This window comes from Rhinoderma darwinii, chromosome 4 (genome assembly GCF_050947455.1).
Source record: "Rhinoderma darwinii isolate aRhiDar2 chromosome 4, aRhiDar2.hap1, whole genome shotgun sequence".
In the NCBI taxonomy this organism is placed as follows: Eukaryota; Metazoa; Chordata; class Amphibia; order Anura; family Rhinodermatidae; genus Rhinoderma; species Rhinoderma darwinii.
In genome coordinates, this window is record NC_134690.1 from 318,754,624 (window position 1) to 318,778,605 (window position 23,982).

General features: G+C 42.3%; 1 protein-coding gene across 1 annotated transcript in view; it reads right to left on the reverse strand.

Moving 5' to 3' along the window:
* Nucleotides 1-17,038: 17,038 nt before the first annotated feature.
* Nucleotides 17,039-23,982, reverse strand: part of HEATR1 (HEAT repeat containing 1) — a 102,002-nt gene continuing 95,058 nt past the window's right edge. Inside the window, exon 45 of the mRNA XM_075862760.1 lies at nt 17,039-17,531. Within this exon, the coding sequence (XP_075718875.1) occupies nt 17,443-17,531 (89 nt within the window). The 3' untranslated portion in view covers nt 17,039-17,442. The remainder of the gene's footprint in view (nt 17,532-23,982) is intronic.

Consider the following 23,982-nt stretch of genomic DNA (forward strand, 5'->3'; position numbering starts at 1 on the left):
ATATATATATTTTTATCCAAAATAAGGGGTGGATACACAAATAGAGAAAAATAAAAAGCTTTTCCATTCAGGGCTCAGCATATTATAGTTCAATGCACGAGCTGTATATTGAGAGTCAAAGTTAGGATCGGCTCCCGGAAAGTTAAAAAAAAATTGAAGCAGTATAATTCATTCTCAACATCCATTTTAAAACTGCATCTTTCCACAATCGTTTTTCAACATTAAACTCACTAGCGCAAATTTCTTAAGACAGGCATTTCAGACACCAGTCTTAATAACCAATTTGCTGGAGTAAGATGCGACACATTTATTAAGAAGCAAACGTCTTTCCGCTGGCCGTGCGCCACAATTGTGGCATAAAGGCTGCTCCTCATCCATCCCTCACATAAAATTAAAAATACACACTCACTCTGAATGACCTATGGCAAGGAGATAGACAGAGGGGAGAAGAGACGCTGTGAGGCAAGTATACATTTTTAAATCTTTATTGTGTCCAATTGGGGAGGAGGAGGGGGTAGTCAGACGGGAAGGGGGAGCAAGACTCTCCACCTGCTTACACTACTTACGCTAGGAGCTGGCGTAGAGGTCTGCTATAATTTTACACCACTTTTCTGGCATAGATTATAATAAGTTCTCAGTGTTGAGAAAAGTAAAAAGTTGCAAATATTAGTGCAACTTTAGCCAAAATCTGCAACTTTTTACGCCAGATACAGTCTCTCTGGAATAGGGACTCTGGGAAAGGTTTTCTTTTTATCCAACACAGATTTCGAATACAGCTCTGTAACCTTATTTATAGCCAATTATATAGTATACAGTTTGATCCATTCTCTTTACACACCAATAGGCATGTTCTGGGAAAATTTACAGAGACTGTTCAAAGCTAATCACAACAATTGCTATATTTTTCGGAGGGTGTTCTGCCAATTCCAGAATATACTTTACCTTAATATGAATGTATGCCTTAAAGGGAATGTGTCGCTAGAAATTTTTTTTAGTTAAACAGTTAGTATATAAATGATTACACGTTGTTTTCATTTTTTCACAAGTCAGGAAATATTATAAATTAGATTTCCATGTGCTGGTCACTAGAGGGAGCAATGCCCAAAATTGCAGCATTGGCATGTGGTAAAGCAACCTCATTGCTTTATGCTGCAAAATTGAAGACACACTCGCTCTAGTGTCCTCACACAATCCCCCCTCCTTTATCCTGGCTACGGCCAGGAGAAAGGAGGGGGTTGAATGTTCAAACCTCCTACACGGTGTGCCGCCATTTTTTGAGCGAATGCACAGTGTAGGAGGATTAGATACAGTGGTAATCAAACAGTAACACGAACATACACACACATCACATACACAAACATAACTTACCTGCTCCTGCCGCCGTTGCCTGCGCCGCCTCTGCTCCTAGTCCTTGCGTCTGAACATATGGCCGGAAGCCGCAACCGGAAGTAGTCATCTTACTGTCCGGCTGCGGCCTCCGGTCTACATGAAAATGGTGCCGGATGTCTAAATGGAAAAAGATTGATTACTTACCGTTAATCGTTTTTTAAAGAACTTATGACAGCACCCCTGGAGAGACATCCCATTCACTGGACAGGAAGCCCGATATAAGACAGGACACACCTCTCCACACACCCAGTCTTAGGAAGAACTCAGGATGAGAATTCATATATACCATTATTTTGTTTGTGCCACCCAAGTGAAATTACCTCACACCTCCAAATATGTACAATATCTACACTGGATTCCTGTTGAGAATTTTTTCCTCTTGTAGAATTATATATGCTACAAGAATAGAGAGGGTAACAGAGGGGTGCCGTCATAGGTTCTTGAAAAACCGATTACCGGTAAGTAATCTATCTTTTACCCTTTCACCTATGACAGCACCCCTGGCAGTGGCGTAACTACCGCGGTAGCAGCCGTAGCGGCTGCTACGGGGGCCGTGGTTTGAGGGGGCCCATGCCGCTAACTGACACGCCCCCCCACCCATATGCCCGGTGGCGCCGCTAGCAGCCGTTATGGCTGCTACTGCTGTAGCGACGCTACTACAGGGCCCACACCACCGAGACTCTATTATTTATGGGCCGGGCGACCCAGGCTCCCTCATGCCCGGGGGAGGTGCTAGCACCAGAGGGGGCCCAGGTGCTAGCGACAGCCACCCCGTCTTGCAGTAATTGTACTTGCGTCTATAGCACGCAGGTACAAATATATGCATTAGTGCTGAATGGCCGGGCATGTTCCATGCCCGACCATTCAACGCCTTACAATCACGCTGATTGGCGGGGCAAAATGACTTGCCCCGCCAATCAGCGCCTTTCAACAACGCCAGCGTCGCGATGATGTCATCGCGCCACTTCCGTGCTTGAAAGGCTCTGATTGACGGGGCAAGTCATTCTGCACTGCCAATCAGTGCCTTTGAATGATGCATCGTTCAGCTCCAGCAGATCTGCTCAGAAGAGAGCATATCTGCATTGCCACCGAACGGGTCCATGTGAGTATGTAAAGTTTTATTTTTTTTCTCTACTAAATCTGTGAGTGGCATTATGTACAGTGGGGGCTCTATCTACGGGGGGGGGTCATCTACATGTGGGGATGTGGGACACTGTATACAGGGGGGTGTCAGGTCTATATGTGGGCCACTATATACAAGGGGGTCCATATGGGGATCTGGGCCACTATATACAGGGGGGTCTATATGGGGATGTGGTGCACTATGCATAGGGGGGTATATATGTGTGGATGTGGGCCACTATATACAGGGGGGTCTATATGTGGGGCACTATCTACAGAGGGGTCTATATGTGTGGATGTGGGGCACTATATACAGGGGGATCTATATGTGGGGATGTGGGGCACTATTTACAGGGGTTCTATATATGGGGATGTGTGGCACTATATACAGGGGGGGCTATATGTGGGATACTATATACACGGGGAGCTATATGTGCGGTACTATCTACAGACACAGTGTATGGTACTATTATAAACAGGGACACAGTGTATGGCGTTATTAGATTTAGAGGTTTTGATAATTTTAACTTTGTTCATAGGTGCAGAAATGTTTTAAAAGTGAGAAGCTGAAGACATCTGAGCGAAAAACTGCAGAAATGGGTCATGGCCGGGAGAAGTCATCATAGAGGTCTGGACCAGAGGGAGAAGAAAAGAACTAGAATCTGAGACGTCACCGGTGAGTCACTTAATGTAAATGTTTATTCTGCCTCTATTCAGCACTGTAGTCACTGTATAATCTGCAGGGAGATGATGGGTGGTATGACTATTTTTTTTTTTTGTGAAACAGCATCTCCCAGCATATCCTTACCATTGTTTGGTCCATGCTGGGAGCTGTAGTTTTACGCCGTACAAACCTATATGGCAGGGGTTGCACTAAATTGAGCTGTACTTGTGCTGCATATATATACTGAGCTTTGTTCTGCTGCTGTATACATGTATGAGCTTGGTTCTAGTGCTGCATTTATGTACTGAGCTTGGTTCTGGTGTTTTATATATGTACTGAGGTTTGTTCTGGTGTTTTATATATGTACGGAGGTTTGTTCTAGTGATGTATATATATGTACTGAACTTGTATCTGGTGTTGTATTCATGTATGACCTTGGATCTAGTGCTGTGTATATATATATATATATATATATATATATATATATATGTATGAACTTGGCTCTGGTGCTGTATATATGTCAGAGCTTGGTTCTAGTACTGTATTTATGTACTGAGCTGGGTTGTGGTACTGTGTGTATATATATATATATATATATATATATATATATATATATATGAGCTTGGTTGTGGTACTGTATATATGTACTGAGCTTTGTTCTGGAGCTGTAATTATAAAGGATATATCTATAATAACAAAATTTCAGGGCAGATGGAATTGTTCTCAATTCATTGTATATTTCATGGGAGCCTGTCTGGTTGTTTTAACCCCTTGAACCGCCACCATGCAGTAATACATGACCTGGCACTATTTCCCCTGTATGTTTTTTTCTCAGATGCAGCAAAATCTATATGCGAATTACTCATTAAAGGGTCATGGGGCCGTGCCGCTATCCTGACGAGTCACATAGTCCTGCCTCCAAACCAAACTTTCCATGTTTGATTGACATCCCCTGGCTGATACAACTTTCTCGGATGCGCCACTGCCTTGTGGCACTATATACAAAGGGGAGCGGCGTGGCACTATATACAAAGGGGGGCTGCGTGGCACTATATAAAAGAGGAGCTGTGTGGCACTATATGAAAGGGGCCGTGTGGCACTACTAAGGGGTGGCTGTGTGGCACTATTTACAAGGTGGAGGGCTGTGGCTCTATCTACAGGGGGCTGTGTGTGGCGCAAACTACAGGGGTCTGTGTGTGGCACTATCTACTAAGGGAGGGGGTGTGCAGCACTATATACAAGGGAGGGTGGCTGTGTGGCACTACATGCAGTGGGAGCTGTATATCGCTATATACCAGGGGGGCTTCATGGCGATATCTACAGGGGGGCTGTATGGCACTATCTACAGGGCGGCTGTATGGCACTATCTACAAGGGGGAGGTGGGGGTCGCTATCTACAAGTGGGGCGTAACACGGTTTATAGACGTGGCTGTATAGCACGGTCTACAGGGGTGTGTGGCACATTCTACAGGGGGCACTATCTATAAGGGGGGCTGCTTGTGGCACCTGGGCGGGGGCCCCAGTCAAGAGTTTTGTCTGCCTGCTATGGGGCCCAGTCTTTCCTAGTTACGCCCCTGACCCCTGGAGATATACAACAGAAGTCAAAATTTAGGATGGGACCACAGCTTGTAGTACCTTTCTACCACAGGCCAAGTCAGAGGCTGTATGCAGTTGTAATCGGTAATTCTTGAGGTAGGTGTGAGGGGAACTTCATGTAGCAGCCTTGCATATCTGATCTAGTGATGCTTCTGCTCTCTCGGCCGAGGAAGTGGACGCAGCCCTGGTGGAGTAGGCCCCGAAGAACTCTGGAGGCTGGCGATTCTGATTTACATAAACTAAATGTATGGCTTATATAAAGTACAGTGAAGTTTACCGCTCAGACGGCACTGGTAACAGTCCAATATCTTTCAGTATGGGCTCTCTCCCAGAAAAATGCAGTGGACAGTCCGCAATCCAATGAGGGTGTGGATGGTAATTCTTATCCTTGTAGTTCCACCAAGCTCCTTATCGTCTCCCTCCACATTCAAAGAACTCCTGGTAGGAAAAGGATCTTATGTCTCTAATAGATGGAAAAAGGAAGACACATAGTGCAACACCCTCTGCAAAAAGATTGCTCCACGCCAATTGATAATCATTGGAGGGGGGAGGATTTTATTAAAAAAAATGAGCAAGCAAGAAAGTTTTTGGATCTATCAATTAAAAACGCTTCAGCCCTTAGGACTCAATTCAGACTTCGAATTGAAGTGTTTTTTATAAAAATGTTTTTGTTTTTTTTTGTTTATACAAGTACTTATTAATATTGGAGAGATATCATCTGATAGATATTCTGGTCCATATTGGTAGTTCCATGTTATGAAAACAATTATGCAAAAAAATGCCCTATATATAGTATTAGTAAGAGACTTGTTCACACATAGCATTTTGACCAAGGGATCTTGTCTCAGCAGAACTTAATTGTTCTGATTAGCTGCAGCTCACTGAAGCTCTGGAAGCTTGGAGAGACTACTTTAGGAAAGAACCCTGGTAAAGTTTTCAAGATGACCCTATCTTCTAAAAGTAGGGTATATGGAGGAAAGGCAGAGAGTGCCTGTATCTTGCTTGCCCTACGTGCTGACGTGATGGCTAACAAAAATGTCATTTTGAGTGTCACTATTTTTAGGGTAATGGAGTCAAGTGGTTCAAACGGTGAATTTTCCATAGCCTGGAGAACAATATTTAAAGAGGCTCTGTCACCAGATTTTGCAACCCCTATCTGCTATTGCAGCAGATCGGCGCTGCAATGTAGATTACAGTGATGTTTTTATTTTTAAAAAACGAGCATTTTTGGCCAAGTTATGACCATTTTTGTATTTATGCAAATGAGGCTTGCAAAAGTACAACTGGGCGTGTTTACAGTAAAAGTACAACTGGGCGTGTATTATGTGTGTACATCGGGGCGTTTTTACTTCTTTTACTAGCTGGGCGTTAGGAATGGGAGTGTATGATGCTGACGAATCCCGCTGTGACGTCACTCACTTCCTGCCCCAGGTCCTGCATCGTGTCAGCCACATCGGCACCACTCTCGAGAACACGCTGTGTGTCTGCACTGCCAGAAGCTGGGCGTTGTGAAGAGAAGTGGATGATACTTCTCGTCAGAACGCCCAGCTAGTAAAACAAGTAAACACGCCCAGATGTACACACATAATACACGCCCAGTTGGACTTTAGCAAGCCTCATTTGCATAAATACAAAAATGGTCATAACTTGGCCAAAAATGCTAGTTTTTTTTAAAATAAAAACGTTACTGTAATCTACATTGCAGCGCCGATCTGCTGCCATAGCAGATAGGGGTTGCAAAATCTGGTGACAGAGCCTCTTTAAGTCCCATGGAGGAACCGATGACCTAATCTCGGGTTTAAGCCTAGAAGAGGCTGTAAGAAATCTACTGACCCAGGGGTGTTCTGTCAATCTGAACCCAAAAAAAGGAGCTTAATGCAGAAATCTGAACTCTTAGGGTATGTTCACATGGCCTATTTTTGGCCGTTTTTCGGAACCAGAGCGCCTCCAAACATCTCCCATTGATTACAATGGAAAAAACGGCGTTCTGTTCCGACGGGCTGTTTTGAAAAACGGCCGCGAATAAGAAGTGTAGGTCACTTCTTGGGCCGTTTTTGGAGCAGTTTTTCATAGATTCTATTGAAAACAGCTCCAAAAACGCCCGTAAAAAACGCGAGTTGCTCAAAAAATTCTTAAAATCAGAAGCTGTTTTCCCTTGAAAACAGCTCCATATTTTCAGAAGTTTTTGAGTTTGCGTGTGAACATACCCTAAAAGTGTTTGGTTTGAAGTTTTTATTTAATCCTGCTTGCAGAAAATCTAGTATCAAGGGAATATCTGGTTTGTCTAGGGGATCTATGTTTATTCCTGCAAAATGTATAAATCCCTTCCACGCTCTCGGGATATAGCCTGGGAAGAACGAGTGCCAAATAATGGTACAAATGATAAATGAGAGATTTTCAAATCTACATTTGGTAATTATAGTGAAAAATGTATTCCTATAGGTTACAAGTACAAACGACTAAAATAAAACCCCACATCGCTTACACCTTCTGTAAAAAGGGCAATACATGACAAAGAAAAAGGGCATTTGAAAAATACAAATCAGTACAGCTGTAGCCTTTTTAAATTATAAAGCGCTTAATAAAATCTGTAAAAAGGTAATAAAATCAGCAAAAATACAAAATGAAAGGCAGGTGGCCAAGTATAGTAAATCAAATCCCCAAAAAATTCAAGTATATAAATGCAAAAAAGCCAAGGTCTGAACATGTAGGACCCCTAGATAGTGGTAATGGGGAGTTGGTCACAGTGGATCAAGAGAAGGCAGAGTTACTAAATGGGTTCTTTAGCTCTGTATATACAACAGAAGAAAGAGCAGCTGATGTAGCCGATGCCAGTTATGTTAATATATCAGTTGATATACTGAACTGGATGAATGTAGATATGGTCCAAGCTAAATAAAATAAATGTACACAAGGCCCCGGGACCAGATGGGTTACACCCTAGAGTTCTTAAAGAGCTTAGTTCAGTTATTTCTGTCCGCCTCTTCATAATATTTAGGGATTCTCTAGTGACTGGTATAGTGCCAAGGGACTGATGCAGGGCAAATGTGGTGCCTATTTTCAAAAAGGGCTCTAGGTCTTCCCCGGGTAATTATAGACCAGTAAGCTTAACATCCAACGTGGGGAAAATGTTTGAGGGGCTATTGAGGGACTATATACAGGATTATGTGATAAAAAAATAGTATTATAAGTGACAGCCAGCACAGTTTTACTAAGGACAGAAGTTGTCAAACTAACCCGATTTGTTTTTATGAAGAGGTGAGCAGAAGCCTAGACAGAGGGGCCACTGTGGATATAGTGTTTTTGGACTTTGCAAAGGTATTTGACACTGTCCCTCATAGACGTCTAATGGGTAAATTAAGGACTATAGCTTTAGAAAGTATAGTTTGTAATTGGATTGAGAATTGGCTCAAGGACCGTATCCAGAGAGTTGTGGTCAACGATTCCTACTCTGAATGGTCTCCGGTTATAAGTGGTGTACCCCAGGGTATTAAGGATATAGAGGATGGGATTAATAGCACTATTTCTATTTTTGCAGATGACACCAAGCGATGTAGTAAGGTTCAGTCTATGGAAGATGTTCGTGAATCTTTTGACCTTTCTGTTCTCTCTGGACGCAAACAGGTCTATTGAGGGAATCCCCCATTTGAAAACAATTTTCTGAAATATTTTTTGTATTCAAACACCATTCTGACTGGTGTAACCTCTTCGGGCCCTGCCAAAAAGAATATTTGGGAAGATAAATCCATCAGTGGGAATGATCTCGTCCCTCCATGATGATTTATATAAACCACTGTCATTGTGTTGTCTGAATATATCTTCACATTCTGAACTGAAATTGCTGGTATAGAGTTTTTCATTGTTTGAAAAACCTCTGCCAGCTCCCTGAAGTTGGAAGACCTTTGTGCAGTTGGGCAGTCCAACTGACCCTGACAAAAAAAAGGAGTTGTAATGAGCTCCCCAACCCCAGGGACTTGCATCCGTAGTTATGTTGAGAGTAGGTGTGGTTACCCATGAAATTCCTGTTCAACCACCATCGGAGAGACAGCCTGGCTGCAGATGAAATGTAGAGGGATTGATCTAGGGAGAGACTGCTCCTGTCCCACTGATCTAGAATGTCCCATTGTAGGGCCCTGGACCGGAAATGAGCCCACAATACTGCTGGGATGCATGATGTCCAGAATGGACATCGCTTTCCTGAAAGATGTTCGATGGTTTAAATATAGCTCTGAGACCCTGTCTATCAGGGGATTGATCTTCCCCTCTGGATGGAAGGACATCTGCCTGGAGGAGACTAGAACTCCCAGAAAGACACATCTGTTTGAGGGGATCAAGTTTGACGTTTTTAGATTTATGTTCCATCCCAGATTCAACAGGATAGAACTAATTACCTTTATCTGCCGAACCAGGGTCTGAGTTGTTTCCGCCTCAATTAGGAAATCGTTTAGGTATAAAATCAGGAGGAGGTCTCTCGTCCTGATGTAAGACGTCATTTCTGCTATTAATTTAGTGAAAAACCCTTGGGGATTGTGAAGTGCCAAAGGGGAGGACTCTGTACTGGAAGGAAAACGGATCTGTTGAGGGTCACTGCTACCCTTAGATATGTTTGGTGAGGGCTGCGTATTGGCAGATAATGTGCATCCTCCAGATCTAGTGATACCATCACACAGTCCTTGGAGAGGAGATTTATGGTTGAGGAAATGCTCTCCATGCAAAACTTTTTGTAGGTCAAGTATGAGTTTAGCTTTTTAAGTTTATAGTGACCCTGTATTTCCCTTCCGGTTTCTTCACAAGGAAGAGAGGGGAATAAAAGCCGTTGACTGTTTCTGTACTTGGGACCTGAATCAACACCCCTTTTCTTATAAGTGATATAATTTCTGACTGTAGGGAGCTTTTGTAGGAAAGAATCTGGCTGGAGGAAGGGATATGAACTCTAGAACGTAACCTGTTTTTACAATTCCTAGGATCCATTGGTTTGCCGAGATTTTTTCAAAATTTTTGTAAAATAGGGATAGATGTCCCCCCACCATGGATCTTCTAGCGTCATTGTCGGTGGTCTCTGTTTTTGGGGTCATTTTGAGGCCTGAAATGGAAGCCCCTGTTCTTCTTGGGGAACTTCGAGGCCCTGAATTCCTGTATTCTGGGGTTAGGTTTTTGTTAAACCTTTTGGGATGAAAGGAATCCGTTGGCTTCCCTTGTGTAGGGAACCTCTTTTTTCTATCAGATGCTTTCTCTAATAGGTCATCTAGAGGGGCCCAAATAGAAAATCTCCAGAGCAGGGAATTGCACATAATTTCCCTTTGGAACCATTGTCCCCCTTCCATGAGGATAGCCCTTCTAGCGGAGTTTGAGAGGGCAGCTGATCGGGCCGAGAGGCGCACAGAATCTACAGAGGCGTCGGTCATGAAAATCTGCTGCCTTAGACAATACTGGAAGAGTATTTGATCCCTAGGAATCTCGTCTCTAAAAATATGGCTAGCACAATTAGAGCTTCACATTTGAGAGCTAGCTACACAAGTGGCTGAAATGCATAGTTTAAAAGCCCCCACAGAAGCTTTCCAGGCCTTTTTGAGGTAATAATTTGCCTTCCTATCCACGGGATCGGATAAGGAACCTAGATCCTCAAAGGGAAGAACACTCTTCCTAGATATTTTTGGCACTGGGGCGTCGAGTCTAGGGGAATTATCCCAATCCCTGCAGACCACTTCATCAAATGGATATTTCCTTTTAAGGCACTTAGGAATACCAATCTTTCTATCTGGGTTTTCCATTCCCTCATGATGAGGCTTGTTATGTTCTTAAGGAGCGGAAAGTTTCTCTACTTTTTGGGCACTAAGCCTTCGAACATAATGCCCTGTACAGAACGGGGTACTTTTGGGTCCTCGATATTCATCGTTGCTCTTACAGTTTAAACGAGCTGATCGATATCTTCTGCTTGGAACAAATTCTTTCCTCCCCTATCCTCAAAAACACAAAAAATGGCCATACTCACAAATTAGGCAGGTATAATCCCAACAGGACGCAGCCAGGTCAAAAACGCTGCTGAAGGAAAGTGCACAGGTGTGTTTAAATAATAATAGCCACTCCCACTAGCCTTGAGGGGAGTGGCGTGTGGTGCATGGGATATGTAGTAAAAAGTAAATGAATAGTGTATAATGTGCAAGTAGTAATAATATGTGTGAAATATAGGGGGCAGTACTGAGTATAGTGAGTGGTGAATAAAGTGTAAAATATAGGGGGCAGTACTTAAGGGTCAGGAACGTGAGTGATGCATGAAGTGTGGGTGCAGTGTGTAAAACATGGAGGGATAATGCGTAAATCATGAGGCACAGCCTATATAGCCTGGTAGCAGCCTATTTGTAACGCCATGATAGTACATAGAGAAGGCTGCCCTGCCTGCTATTCCAGACCGCAACACACCATGCTCTCCCAGCATTGAAGACCCGGCTGCTTCCAAAAAGTAGTAAATATAATACAAGTAAACATGGAAAATACATGGGGTATTGGTTGTAATTTTGGCCAAAAGAACGCAAGCTCGCAATACACGTCACGGATCCCCACACTTGCGAGTCCCTAACTGGAACTTTTCGTGTTTTCTCACAATGCTGGTAGAGCATGGTGTGTTGCGGTCTGGCATAGCAAGCAGGGCAGCCCGCTCTATGTACTATCATGGCGTTACAAATAGGCTGCTACCAGGCTATATAGGCTGTGCCTCATGATTTACGCATTATCCCTCCATGTTTTACACACTGCACCCACACTTCATGCATCACTCACGTTCCTGACCCTTTTAGTACTGCCCCCTATATTTTACACTTTATTCACCACTCACTATACTCAGTACTGCCCCCTATATTTCACACATATTACTACTTGCACATTATACACTATTCATTTACTTTTTACTACATATCCCATGCACCACACGCCACTCCCCTCAAGGCTAGTGGGAGTGGCTATTATTTAAACACACCTGTGCACTTTCCTTCAGCAGCATTTTTGACCTGGCTGCGTCCTGTTGGGATTATACCTGCCCAATTTGTGAGTATGGCGATTTTTTGTGTTTTTAATCTTATTATATGTCCCACTTTTTTTCTGTGGTTAGCTCCCTTATCCTCATCAGAGGTACTATCTGAAGAGCTTCGTCCTCTAACTGAAAAGCCTACTTCAGCAGAAGAATCAAATAAATTCATCCGGCTAGAAGTGGATGGTTGATCTTTGTTTTTTCTTAGGGACTTAAAGGGGTTGTCCGAGATTGAATGACTGTGTTAATGCTTGCAATTTATAAATGTAAATACATTTGTAATATACTTACTTTTTCCAAAGTGGCCCCGTTTCCAGATCCTGCCGTGGGTAACTTGACGGGTGATGTCATTCTCTGCACTGGTTCTGGCCACTTTGTTGATCTTGAATTCTTTGCCGGGTATACGACACGTCACTTGTGACGTGGTGTATATCGGCTTGTTCTGCTTCACTGCCCGTAACGCGCATGCACTGTCACTGCTGTTCTCGCGGTCCCTGCTGTTCTCGAGATAACAGCAGGGGCCGCGCTTGCGCATTACAACAGAAGAAGTCGATATACACCACATCACAAGTGACGTGTCGTATACTCGGAAAAGAATTCAAGATCAACAAAGCGGCCAGCGTCACCCGTCAAGTTCCCCACGGCAGGATCTGGGAACGGGGCCACTTTGGAAAATGTAAGTATATTACAAATGTATTTAAATTTATAAATTACAAGCATTAACCCAAAGTCATTAAATCTGAGACAACCCCTTTAACCCCTTAATGACCGGGCATGTTTGTACCTTAATGACCAAGCCAGATTTGTCAAATCTGGTATGTCTGACTTTATCAGAGAATAACTCTGTGAAAGTTTTGAATATCCAAGTAATTCTGACATTGTTTTTTCGTCACATGTTGTACTTTATTTTAGTGGTAAAAGTAGACTGATATGATTTGCGGAAATTAATTAAAAAATAGAAAAATGGAAGAAATTTTGTAAAAATTACCATTTTCCCCTATTTTTAACTGCAATATGTCACATATGTACACACATACTGTACAATTTTTTTAATTAAATATATATTTCTATCTCTTTACTCCATTTTGGCAGCACTTTTGAAAAAATAAAATAAATTTTCAGCAATTTAGAGGACTTACAAATTGAATAATAATTTTATAAATTTTGAAGTACATTTTGTTTTCCTGCACCAAGCCAGGTTTTCAGAGGCTCATAGGTGTCAGAATGGTGGAAACCCCCACAAATGACCCCATTTAGAAAACTAGACCCCTTAAGGTATTTACCTAAGGGTATAGTAAGTATTTTGACCCCACAGTTTTTTGATAAATTTAATACATAGCAGGTGAAAAAAAAAATAATTTCACTTTTTTTCATAAAAGTATCAGTTTGAAGACCAATTTCTTTGTAAAGCGACCATGAGAATGAAGAAACACACCACAAAATCTATCACCCTGTTTCTCCTGTTTTCAAAAATACCAACATTGTGGCCCTAATGCGCTGCCTGGACACACGGCAGGACCCAAAAGGAAGAGAGCACCCCGAGGCTTTCAGGACTCATATTTTGCTTGAAAATGTTTTAGGCCCCACTGTACATTTGGAGAGGCTTTGAGCTGCCAGAACGATAGAAACTCCCCATAAACGACCCCATTTAGAAAACTAGACCCCATAAGGTATTTATTTAGGGGTATAGTAATTATTTTGACCCCACAGTTCTTTGCTAAATTTATTGCATATCAGGTGAAAAAAATAATAATTTCACTTTTTTCATAAAAGTATTTGTTTGAAGACCGATTTCTTTGTAAAGCGACCATGAAAATGAAGAAACACACCCCAAAATCTATCACCCTCTTTCTCCTGTTTTCAAAAATACCCACATTGTGGCCCTAATGCGTTGTTTGGACACACGGCAGGGCCCCAAAGGAAGGGTACACCCGCCAGCTTTCAGGACTCATATTTTGCTTGAAAATGTTTTAGGCCCCAATGTACATTTGGAGAAGCTTTGAGCTGCCAGAATGATAGAAACTCCCCATAAACGACCCCATTTCGAAAACTAGACCCCTTAAGGTATTTATCTAGGGGTATAGTTAGCATTTTGACCACACAGGTTTTTCGCTAAATATATTGAAATTAGTCTGTAAGAATTAAAATGTACTTTTTTCTGAAACAACATAGAAATTTTTATTATTTACAAGGAATAACGAAGAAAATGCACCCCAACATTTGTAAAGCAATGTCTCCCGATTACGACAATACCCCATATGTGGTAATAAACTGCTGTTTGGACCCACAGCAGGGCTCAGAAGGGAAGGAGCGCCATTTGGATTTATGATTTTGCTGGAATGGTTTTCGGTGCCATGTCGCATTTGCAATGCACTGGAGGGACCAAAACAGTGGAAACCCACCAAAAGTGACCCCATTTTGGAAAAACCTTCAAGGAATTTTTCTAGGGGTATAGTGAGCATTTAGACCCACGGGTCTTTTGCAGAGTTTATTAGAATTAGGGCGCGAAAATTAATATCAACATTTTTTCCACTAAAATGTTGCATTTTCTCATTTTCACAAGGGATAAAGGAGGAAAAAAACAACCATTTTTTTATAAAGCAATTTCTCCCGAGTACGGAAATACCCAACATGTTGTCATACGTTTTTTCATTAGAAATGAATTAACCCTTTCAGGACTGATCCATTTTTTGCTTTCATATTTTAGATTTTCACTCCCCGCTTTCCAAGAGCCATAACTTTTTTATTTTTCCATCAATAGAGTGGTGTGAAGGCTTATTTGTTGCGGGACAATCTGTAGTTTTCATTGGTACCATTTTGGGGTACATGCGATTTTTTTTTATCACTTTTTATTCCATTTTTTTGCAATCCTGAGCAAAAAACAGGAATTCTGACACCGTTTTTCAGGTTTTTTTTTTTGCGGCGCTCACCGTACGCTATAAATGACATTTTTACTTTATTCTGCGGGTTGGTACGATTACGGCGATACCATATGTATATAGGTTTGGTCCTTTTTTTTAGCGTTTGCGCAATAAAATGACTTATTTATAAAAAAAAAAAATTCTGTGTCACCATATTCTGAGAGCCATAATTTTTTAATTTTTTAGTCAAAAAAGCTGTGTAAGGGCTTGTTTTTTGCGGGACGGATAGAAGTTTTTATTGGTACTATTTTCGGGTACATGCGACTTTTTGATCACTTTTTATTCTTTATTTAGGGAGCGGTGGTGACCCAAAAAATTGTGATTCTGTCGTAGTTTTTTATTGATTTTTTTTTGGGGTGTTCATCGTGCGGGAAAAATAACATTATAGTTTTATAGTTGGGTTCGTTACGAACGCGGTGATACCAGATATGTGTACTTTTTTAACGTGTTCATTTTTTTTCTATAATAAAAGTCTTATTATAGGAAAAAAAGCATTTAGTGTTTATAGAACTTATAACTTTTATTTTTACACTTTTTTTAAAAAATTTTATTACTTTTTTAACTTGTCCCACTAGGGGACACTTAGTCTTGCAGCTTTGATCGCTGCTAGAGTACATTACACCACACACGTAGTGTAATGTACTCTAACTGTCATTGTGACGTGACTGTCACACTGACAGGAAGCAGAGGAGGAACGGCCGGAGGCTGTTCCTCCGAGGCTTCCGTGCATGGCAACCCGGAGGTCATTATCTGACCTCCGATTGCCGTAACAAGCATCGGTAGCCCCCACGATAACTTCGTGGGGGCTGCTGATGTGCTTCAAACCACTTAAATGCGGCGACGGCAATCCGTCGCCGCACTTAAGGGGTTAACTGCCGAAATCAGCGGCGATGGTCCGCTGTCCGGCGAGACTGATGTCTCAGCTGTCGGGGACAACTGTCAGCGCGGGTCTGTCACTCTGTGTTTACACAGAGTGACAGTTTGAAATGCGGACGAAAATGAACGTCATGGTGCGGGAACTAGCAGCCGACCATGACGTTCATTTTCGTCCTTGGTCGTTAAGGGGTTAAGGACATTTTTAAACTTCTGCCCTTACAATGTCTTTAATGCTTGATGCCAGACTTGTAGACTCTTCAATGATTATTTTGTCTAAACAAATCTTGCATAGTCTTTTATTATACGTAGGTGCTAGTTTTTTATTACAAACTGCACACACTTGGCTACAAATGTTTTCCAATTTCTTTTTAGGAGTTTGTCTGACCTAAAACATATGTACAAGAGAAGGGAACAGTATTAGCAGAATAAAAAGGGGGGTTCCTTTTTTCTTACCTTATGTAAGTCTTGCCACCTCTTCAAGTACTCGACTAGAGGATCTTGTGGCATCCAAGCTGTCAGTGCATCCTGCTGCTTCTCAGGTCGTTTCCATTGTGGAAGGAGATGCTGGGGACTGTGGCTCCCTTTGTTCAGGCCTAAGTAGGCCTTGGACTGGCTGGGGAGGCCCTCGGCTTCAGACGCCATTGAAGCCCCTCCACCCCGTTAGGGCTGCCGGACTTCCTTGGACGTAGGAACGTCACCCACCGGAACAGATGCGCCGCCGCGGTCCGAAGCCGCCAACGCCGGGACATGCGTACCAGCTCAAGGGTGCGGAGCGTGGCCCAGGGAGAACCGCTCTCCCTCCAGAGGAAGCTCCCACGCCTTGGGACCTGAACCATCTCTAAGGAGGGAAGTGATGGACCGGAACAGGAGGGAATACCTACCCCAGGCTTAAGGTTGCTCCCTCCAAAAGAGACTTATACCTTCAGAGAACCCCTAGGGGGAGAAGGTAAGAAACTACTAGGGGGTCTGCAATCCAGGTAGAAGTGTTTTGCTTTGCCAACAGGACAATCTTATCCGGAGGACCGGAAACCGTACTAGGTGTGTGGAGAGGTGTGTCCTTTTTTATATCATCAGGCTTCCTGTCCAATGAATGGGATGTCTCTCCAGGGGTGCGGTCATAGGTGAAAGGGTAAAAGTGGCATCTAGTGCTTTTCTAGCAATACGTTGTCTGTAAAATAAACACTCTACTAACCACTACAGAGCATTACTTGTAGTAGCACTGCAGAGTGATGCATATGACATCAGGGTAACCCAGCAAAGACAACTAACACAACATGGATGAGTCTGCAAATCCAGCTACCGGGACGAGACTGCATAGAAGGCTGTAAACTTTCAAAAAATCTACACAGCTTTTATCCGCATACATAACAGAAGCTAGAAAGAAGTGCAGCTACTATCTAATATTTATAATGGGAATACACAAGGGGAAAAGTAGACACAATTCCATTAAGAGTGTAAAATATGTATTTAATCTCTGACATTCGAGCAATTTTTTTTACAAAATATCTGTATACAAAAAACATGGTACCATCGTAACTTCAGTGACGGGCTCTTACGTTACATAGGCACATGTGCATAAGCTACTACACAATCCGGTATCCACGGCAATGACTAAAAACCCTCTGAACGATTGGATTACGGGGGTAAACATTGAAGAAATGTACAGTCTTTGGTTTGAAATCACACGTGTTTTCAACTTGGATAGAGCATTATGGAAGGATCAGACGACAGCTCACACGTTTTACCACAGTTCAGACAATATTCTTGTGGTTTCTCACTTTAAAAAAATCAAGTTTTACATTGTACACCATGACCCAGCTAAGTCCAGGGCACAAATGAATGAAGACCTATTAGAAATAACTCTGCAGCGATTCTCCCAGAATAGTTTCCAGCTGCTTGATTGACTTCTGACACTGCTGCTCCACCTCTTCACATTCATCTAGATACAAGAAGCAAGCTCAGATCAGGCACTGTCAGGTCATGTACAACAAAATAACAATAAACCATGCATATAAAAGCTATACAATAAAGAAACAAAAAGTATTGATTAAACACTTTTGAGAATACTCTGGACAACAAAGAAAACAAGTCAGGGGCTGATATGGCCTATGTTCAACTTCACAGGGGCCCTGAAAGCAAGGGGCCCATTGCTTCCTGAAAAAAATTAATCGTATTCTACCGTCTATTACATCACATGTGAGAGTGCACACCGGTAAGAGATTTTATGAAGGTGGTGACGGAACTATGGCTAAAATCCAGTTGTTATCAAATTAGCCATCTGTAAACAAAGGGGGTGACATCCTACCCTAGTACAAATCGCCACCTATTTCAGTTTATAAAAAAAATTGGACGTTAAACCCCTTAAAGGAACAGTGTCACCACAAAAAAAATTTAATATGTTAAAGATGTTAGTGCTTTATTAAAAACGTTTGGATTAATTTGTGTGTTTGTGTTACTTTTTTTTATTTTTACACTTTTTCTTCCCTATGGGGGCTGCCATTTTTTTTTCCATTTCTGTATGTGTCGATTAACGACACATACAGACATGGAATACGGCAGCTCCAGTCCCATAGGGACTGCGAACGGGGCCCGTTCCATCCACTATCATGTACGCCGCTGTGTGGGAACGGCGCATGCGCCATTTTCCTGTGGACCGGAAGTCGCGGCCGGACAGTAATATTACTACTACCGGTCGCGGCTTCCGGACTTGTGCACATGGAGCAGCGGCAGCAGACGGAGCGGACGTACCGGAGGGAGCCGCGGCGGCAGGAGCAGGTAAGAGATTTCTATGTATGTTCGTGTTTGTGTGTGTGTTTACTACTGTATGTAAACCTACTACACTGTGTGTTAGCTCAAAAAATGGCGACACACAGTGTAGGAGGTTAGACCGTTCAAACCCCTCGTTTCTCCCGGCACTAGCCAGGATAAAGGAGGGGGGGATTCTGAGAGCTCACTAGAGCGAGGGATTTTTACCCAATTTTGCAGCATAAAGCAATGTGGTTGCTTTACCACATGCAATGCTGCAATTTTGGGAATGGCTCCATCTAGTGACCAGCAATGGAAAATATTATAAATTAGAATCCAATTTATAATATTTTCTGACTCGTGAAAAAAAAAAAAAAAAAATTAGAACAGTGTTTAATCACCTACACACTAATTGTTTAACTAAAAAAAAACAAACATGTTTTGCTGGCAACACATTCCCTTTAAAGGGAATGTGTTGCCAGAAATACATGTTTTTTTTTTAAAGGGAATGTGTTGCCAGAAAAACATGTTTGTTTTTTTTTAATTAAACATTTAGTGTGTAGGTGATTAAACATTGTTCTAATTTTTTTCACGAGTCAGGAAATATTATAAATTAGATTATAATTTATAATATTTCCCATTGCTGGTCACTAGATGGAGCTATTCCCAAAATTGCAGCATTGCAAAATTGAGTAAAAAGCCCTCGCTCTAGTGAGCTCTCAGCATCCCCCCCCTCCTTTATCCTGGCTAGTGCCGGGATAAACGAGGGGTTTGAACGGTCTAACCTCCTACACTGTGTCGCCATTTTTTTAGCTAACACACAGTGTAGTAGGTTTACATACAGTAGTAAACGTAAACAAACACGAACATACATTGAAATCTCTTACCTGCTCCTGCCGCCGCGGCTCCCTCCGGCCCGTCCGCTCAGTCTGCTGCCGCTGGTCCAAGTGCACAAGTCCGGAAGCCGCGACCGGAAGTAGTAATCTTACTGTCCGGCCGCGACTTCTGGTCCACAGGAAAATGGCGCCGGACGGCGCCAATTTCAAATTGGACTGTGTGGGAGCGGCGCATGCGCAGTTCCCACACAGACGGCGTACACAGAAGTGGATGGGACGGGACCCGTTCGCAGTCCCTATGGGACTGTGGCTGCCGTATTCCATGTCTGTATGTGTCGTTAATCGACACATACAGAAATGGAACAAAAAATGGCAGCCCCCATAGGGAAGAAAAAGTGTAAAAATAAGAAAAAGTAAAACACAAACACACAAATAAATATAAACGTTTTTAATAAAGCACTAACATCTTTAACATATTAAAAAAAAAATTGTGATGACACTGTTCATTTAAAGACCAGGCCAATTTGAGTTATTTAATTTTCTCCTCACAATTTTCCAAAAGCCATAACTTTGCTATTTCTTCGTCGACAGCCATATGGAGGTCTTGTTTTTTTCGGGACAAGTTGTCGTTTTTTATGGCACCATTTATTGTACAGCATAATATACTGGGAAGCGGGAAAAAAATTATTTCTGGGGTAAAATAGGCAAAAAACTGCGTTTACACCATTTTTTGAGGGGATTTTGTTTTTACGGCATCCGTCAGGCGGTAAAAACGACATATTAACCTTATTCTACAGGTTGATACGATTACGGCAATACCAAAGTTTTATGTTTTGCTAGAAAAAAAAATAATGTTTTGTGTCGCCATATTCTTAGAGCCATTACTTTTTTATTTTTCCATAAATTTAGAGGTGTAAGCGCTTAAATTTTGTGGGGCGAGCTGTAGTTTTCACAGATACCATTTTGGGGTACATGTGACTTTTTGATCAATTTTTATTCCTTTTTTCTGTAGAGCTAAAGTGAACAAAACACTGCAATTTGCCTATTTTTATTTTTTTATGTTGTTCACCGAGCGGGTTAAATAATGCTATATTGTGATAGTTTGGAATTTTACAGACGCGGCGATACAAGTTATGTTAACGTTTATTATTTTTTTAAGATTGCTTTAGGGAGAAAATGGGAAAAGGTGTTTTTTTGAGGCTTTTAATATATATATTTTTTTTGGAACATTCTAAAAATCTTTATTTAACGGCTTTTTACTTTTTTTTTTATTAATTAGTCCCCCTAGGGGACTTGAAGCAGCGATCGTTGGATCGGTTGCATGATATACAGCAATATTAATGTATGGCAGGGCTTCAAAGGAATACAAAGATGGCAGACCTGGGAGCCTTTATTAGGCCACAGGCTGCCATAACAACCACTGTAAACGGCCGATCCTGCCGCGGGAGAGGGGGGCCCCCTGATTCTAACCATTTAAATCCAGCGGTCGCGGTTTACAGTGGCATTTAAGGTGTTAAAGAGGCTCTGTCACCAGATTTTGCAACCCCTATCTCCTATTGCAGCAGATCGGCGCTGCAATGTAGATTACAGTAACGTTTTTATTTTTAAAAAACGAGCATTTTTGGCCAAGTTATGACCATTTTCGTATTTATGCAAATGAGGCTTGCAAAAGTACAACTGGGCGTGTTGAAAACTAAAAGTACAACTGGGCGTGTATTATGTGCGTACATCGGGGCGTGTTTACTACTTTTACTAGCTGGGCTTTCTGACGAGAAGTATCATCCAATTCTCTTCAGAACGCCCAGCTTCTGGCAGTGCAGACACACAGCGTGTTCTCGAGAGATCACGCTGTGACGTCACTCACTTCCTGCCCCAGGTCCTGCATCGTGTCAGACGAGCGAGGACACATCGGCACCAGAGGCTACAGATGATTCTGCAGCAGCATCGGCGTTTGCAGGTAAGTCGATGTATCTACTTACCTGCAAATGCTGATGCTGATGCTGCTGCAGAATCAACTGTAGCCTCTGGTGCCGACACGATGCAGGACCTGTGAGTGACGTCACAGATCTGCACTGCCAGAAGCTGGGCGTTCTGAAGAGAAGTGGATGATACTTCTCGTCAGAAAGCCCAGCTAGAAAAAGTAGTAAACACGCCCCGATGTACGCACATAATACACACCCAGTTGTACTTTTACTTTTCAACACGCCCAGTTGGACTTTAGCAAGCCTCATTTGCATAAATACGAAAATGGTCATAACTTGGCCAAAAATGCTCGTTTTTTAAAAATAAAAACGTTACTGTAATCTACATTGCAGCGCCTATCTGCTGCAATAGCAGATATGGGTTGCAAAATCTGGTGACAGAGCCTCTTTAAGCGGGCGGAATCAAAGTGATCTTTGATTCCGCCCGTTGCAGTGAGGTGTCGGCTGTATAACACACCTGTCACCCGTTGAGTATGGAGCGAGCTTATCCCGTGAGCCCGCTCCATTCTTCCCCTTATCGGCTGCCGCGTACCAGTACGTGACAACAAAAAGAAACAAATGTGCCTGAGGCACACTGAAAACCAATTTCCCAACCGCTAACTGATATTATTAAAATGTAACTTTTATTATTTTGCCATTAAAAATGTCCATAGGGACATAAACGATGAACACGAACAGTTAAAAATTGTAGCCAATGTTGCTTTAGCACACGCTCTGTTTTTACTCTATCTGCATATATTGCCAGACAGAGTGTGGAGGGCTCGAATTGCAAAGTATCAGACCAGCAGCTGCAGACTGCCGAGCTATGTTAGATGCAAAGTAGTGTGCGTGCTAGGAATGCTAGTCAAGCCAGGCTGTTTAAAACTATAAATTTAGCCCCCCCGACATGTTTCGTTGTCAACACAGCGTCCTCAGGGGATCAAAACGGGGCTAGTGAGCGTGCGTACATATTGTCACTCCCTTTAACCCATTCCCGCACACGGGCGTGACTGTACGTCCAAATAGCAAGTGATTTCCCGCACTTGGGCGTACAGTTACGCCCGGCAGATAAAGCGAGCACAGGAGCTGTGCGCGCTTTATCTTCAGCGGCTGTCAGCTGTTATACACAGCTGACATGCGGCTGTTACCACCGATCGCAGCCATTTAACCCCTTCAATGCGGCTGTCAATGATGTCCGCCGCATTGAAGTGGTTTACAGAGGGAGGGAGCTCCCTCTGTACCCCCCACCCCCCCCCCACGATGGATCGCGGGTGGCGATTGTTGCTATGGCAACCAGGAAGCCGTTACTAGGCTTCCTGGTTGCCAAGGTACGGTAGCCTATTAGGTCCTGCCCGTGGCAGAACCTAATATGCTGTCAAATGAAGAATGACAGTTACGATGCACTGCACTACATAAGTAGTGCAGTGCATCGTAGCAGGGATCAGAAGACCAGATCTTCATGTCCCCAGGTCAGTGTAAAAGAAAAAGTAAAAAATTAAAAAAAAAAAAGTGAAAGAAAAATAAATAAATAAAAGTTAATAAATAATAAAAACAATAATCGCCCTGTTTCCCTGATCAACTCCTTTATTATTAGAAAAAAAATGAAAATATGAAAAAAAACTATACATAATAGGTATCGCCGCGTTCGGAACGGCCTGATCTATAAAAATATCACATTATTTTTACCGCAGGGTGAACACCGTAAAAAATTTTAATAAAAAACTATGACAGTATTTTATTTTTTGGTCATCTTGTCTCAAAAATTTTTTAATAAAAAGTGATCAAAAAGTTGCAAGTAACGCAAAATGGTACCAATAGAAACTACAGTTCGTCACGCATAAAACAAGCCATCCCGCAGAGATATCAACTAAAAAATTAAAAAGTTATGGCTGTCAGAAAATGGCGACACTAAAACATGATTTTTTTAGAAAAGAGTATTTTTATTGTGGGAACGTAGTGAAACGTAAAAAACTGAAATAAATTTGGAGTCGCTGTAATCGTATCGCCCCGCAGAATAAAGTTAACAAAATAAAAAACGTGCTAGCATTGCTGTTTTTTGGTTTCCTCATCTCCCAAAAAATTGAATAAATAGTGATAAAAAAAAAAATCGCATGTACCCCAAAATGGAACCAATAAAAATGACAGCTCGTTCCACAAAAAACGCGCCCTTACACAGCTCCGTCACCGGAAAAATAACACGTTATGACTCTCAAAACGCAATGATGCAAAATGATTCTAAATGACGGCCCAGACTCATTTTTAGGTCCAGTAGAATTTCACTAAATACCCCACATCGTCATTTGCTGGACCCCACAGGTGGACCCTGTAGATGCAGCAGAGATGAGGAAACTTTAGGGCCTTGTGCGGCTTATAGGGCTAGTGAAGAAGTCAAAAATAAGGCAACACTGGAGCGCAGATATTTTGTATAATACCCAATAAACCCGGCCTGTGTATAAAGGATTGGTTCAAAGCGTACCACACCAATCCATGGATTATTCATTCACCCCATTATTACATCATCCTATTATGACCTGATGCACTCCGCCCAGCTTACATATACCCTGATGTACTCCGCCCAGTTTACATATACCATGATGTACTCCTCACAACTTACATATACCCTGATGTACTCCGCCCAGTTTACATATACCATGATGTACTCCTCACATCTTACATATACCCTGATGTACTCTGCACAGCTTACATATACCCATATGTACTCCGCCCAGATTACATATACCCTGATGTACTCCGCCCAGCTTACATATACCCTGATGTACTCCGCCCAGATTACATATACCCTGATGTACTCCGCCCAGATTACATATGCCCCCACATTATAAGATAA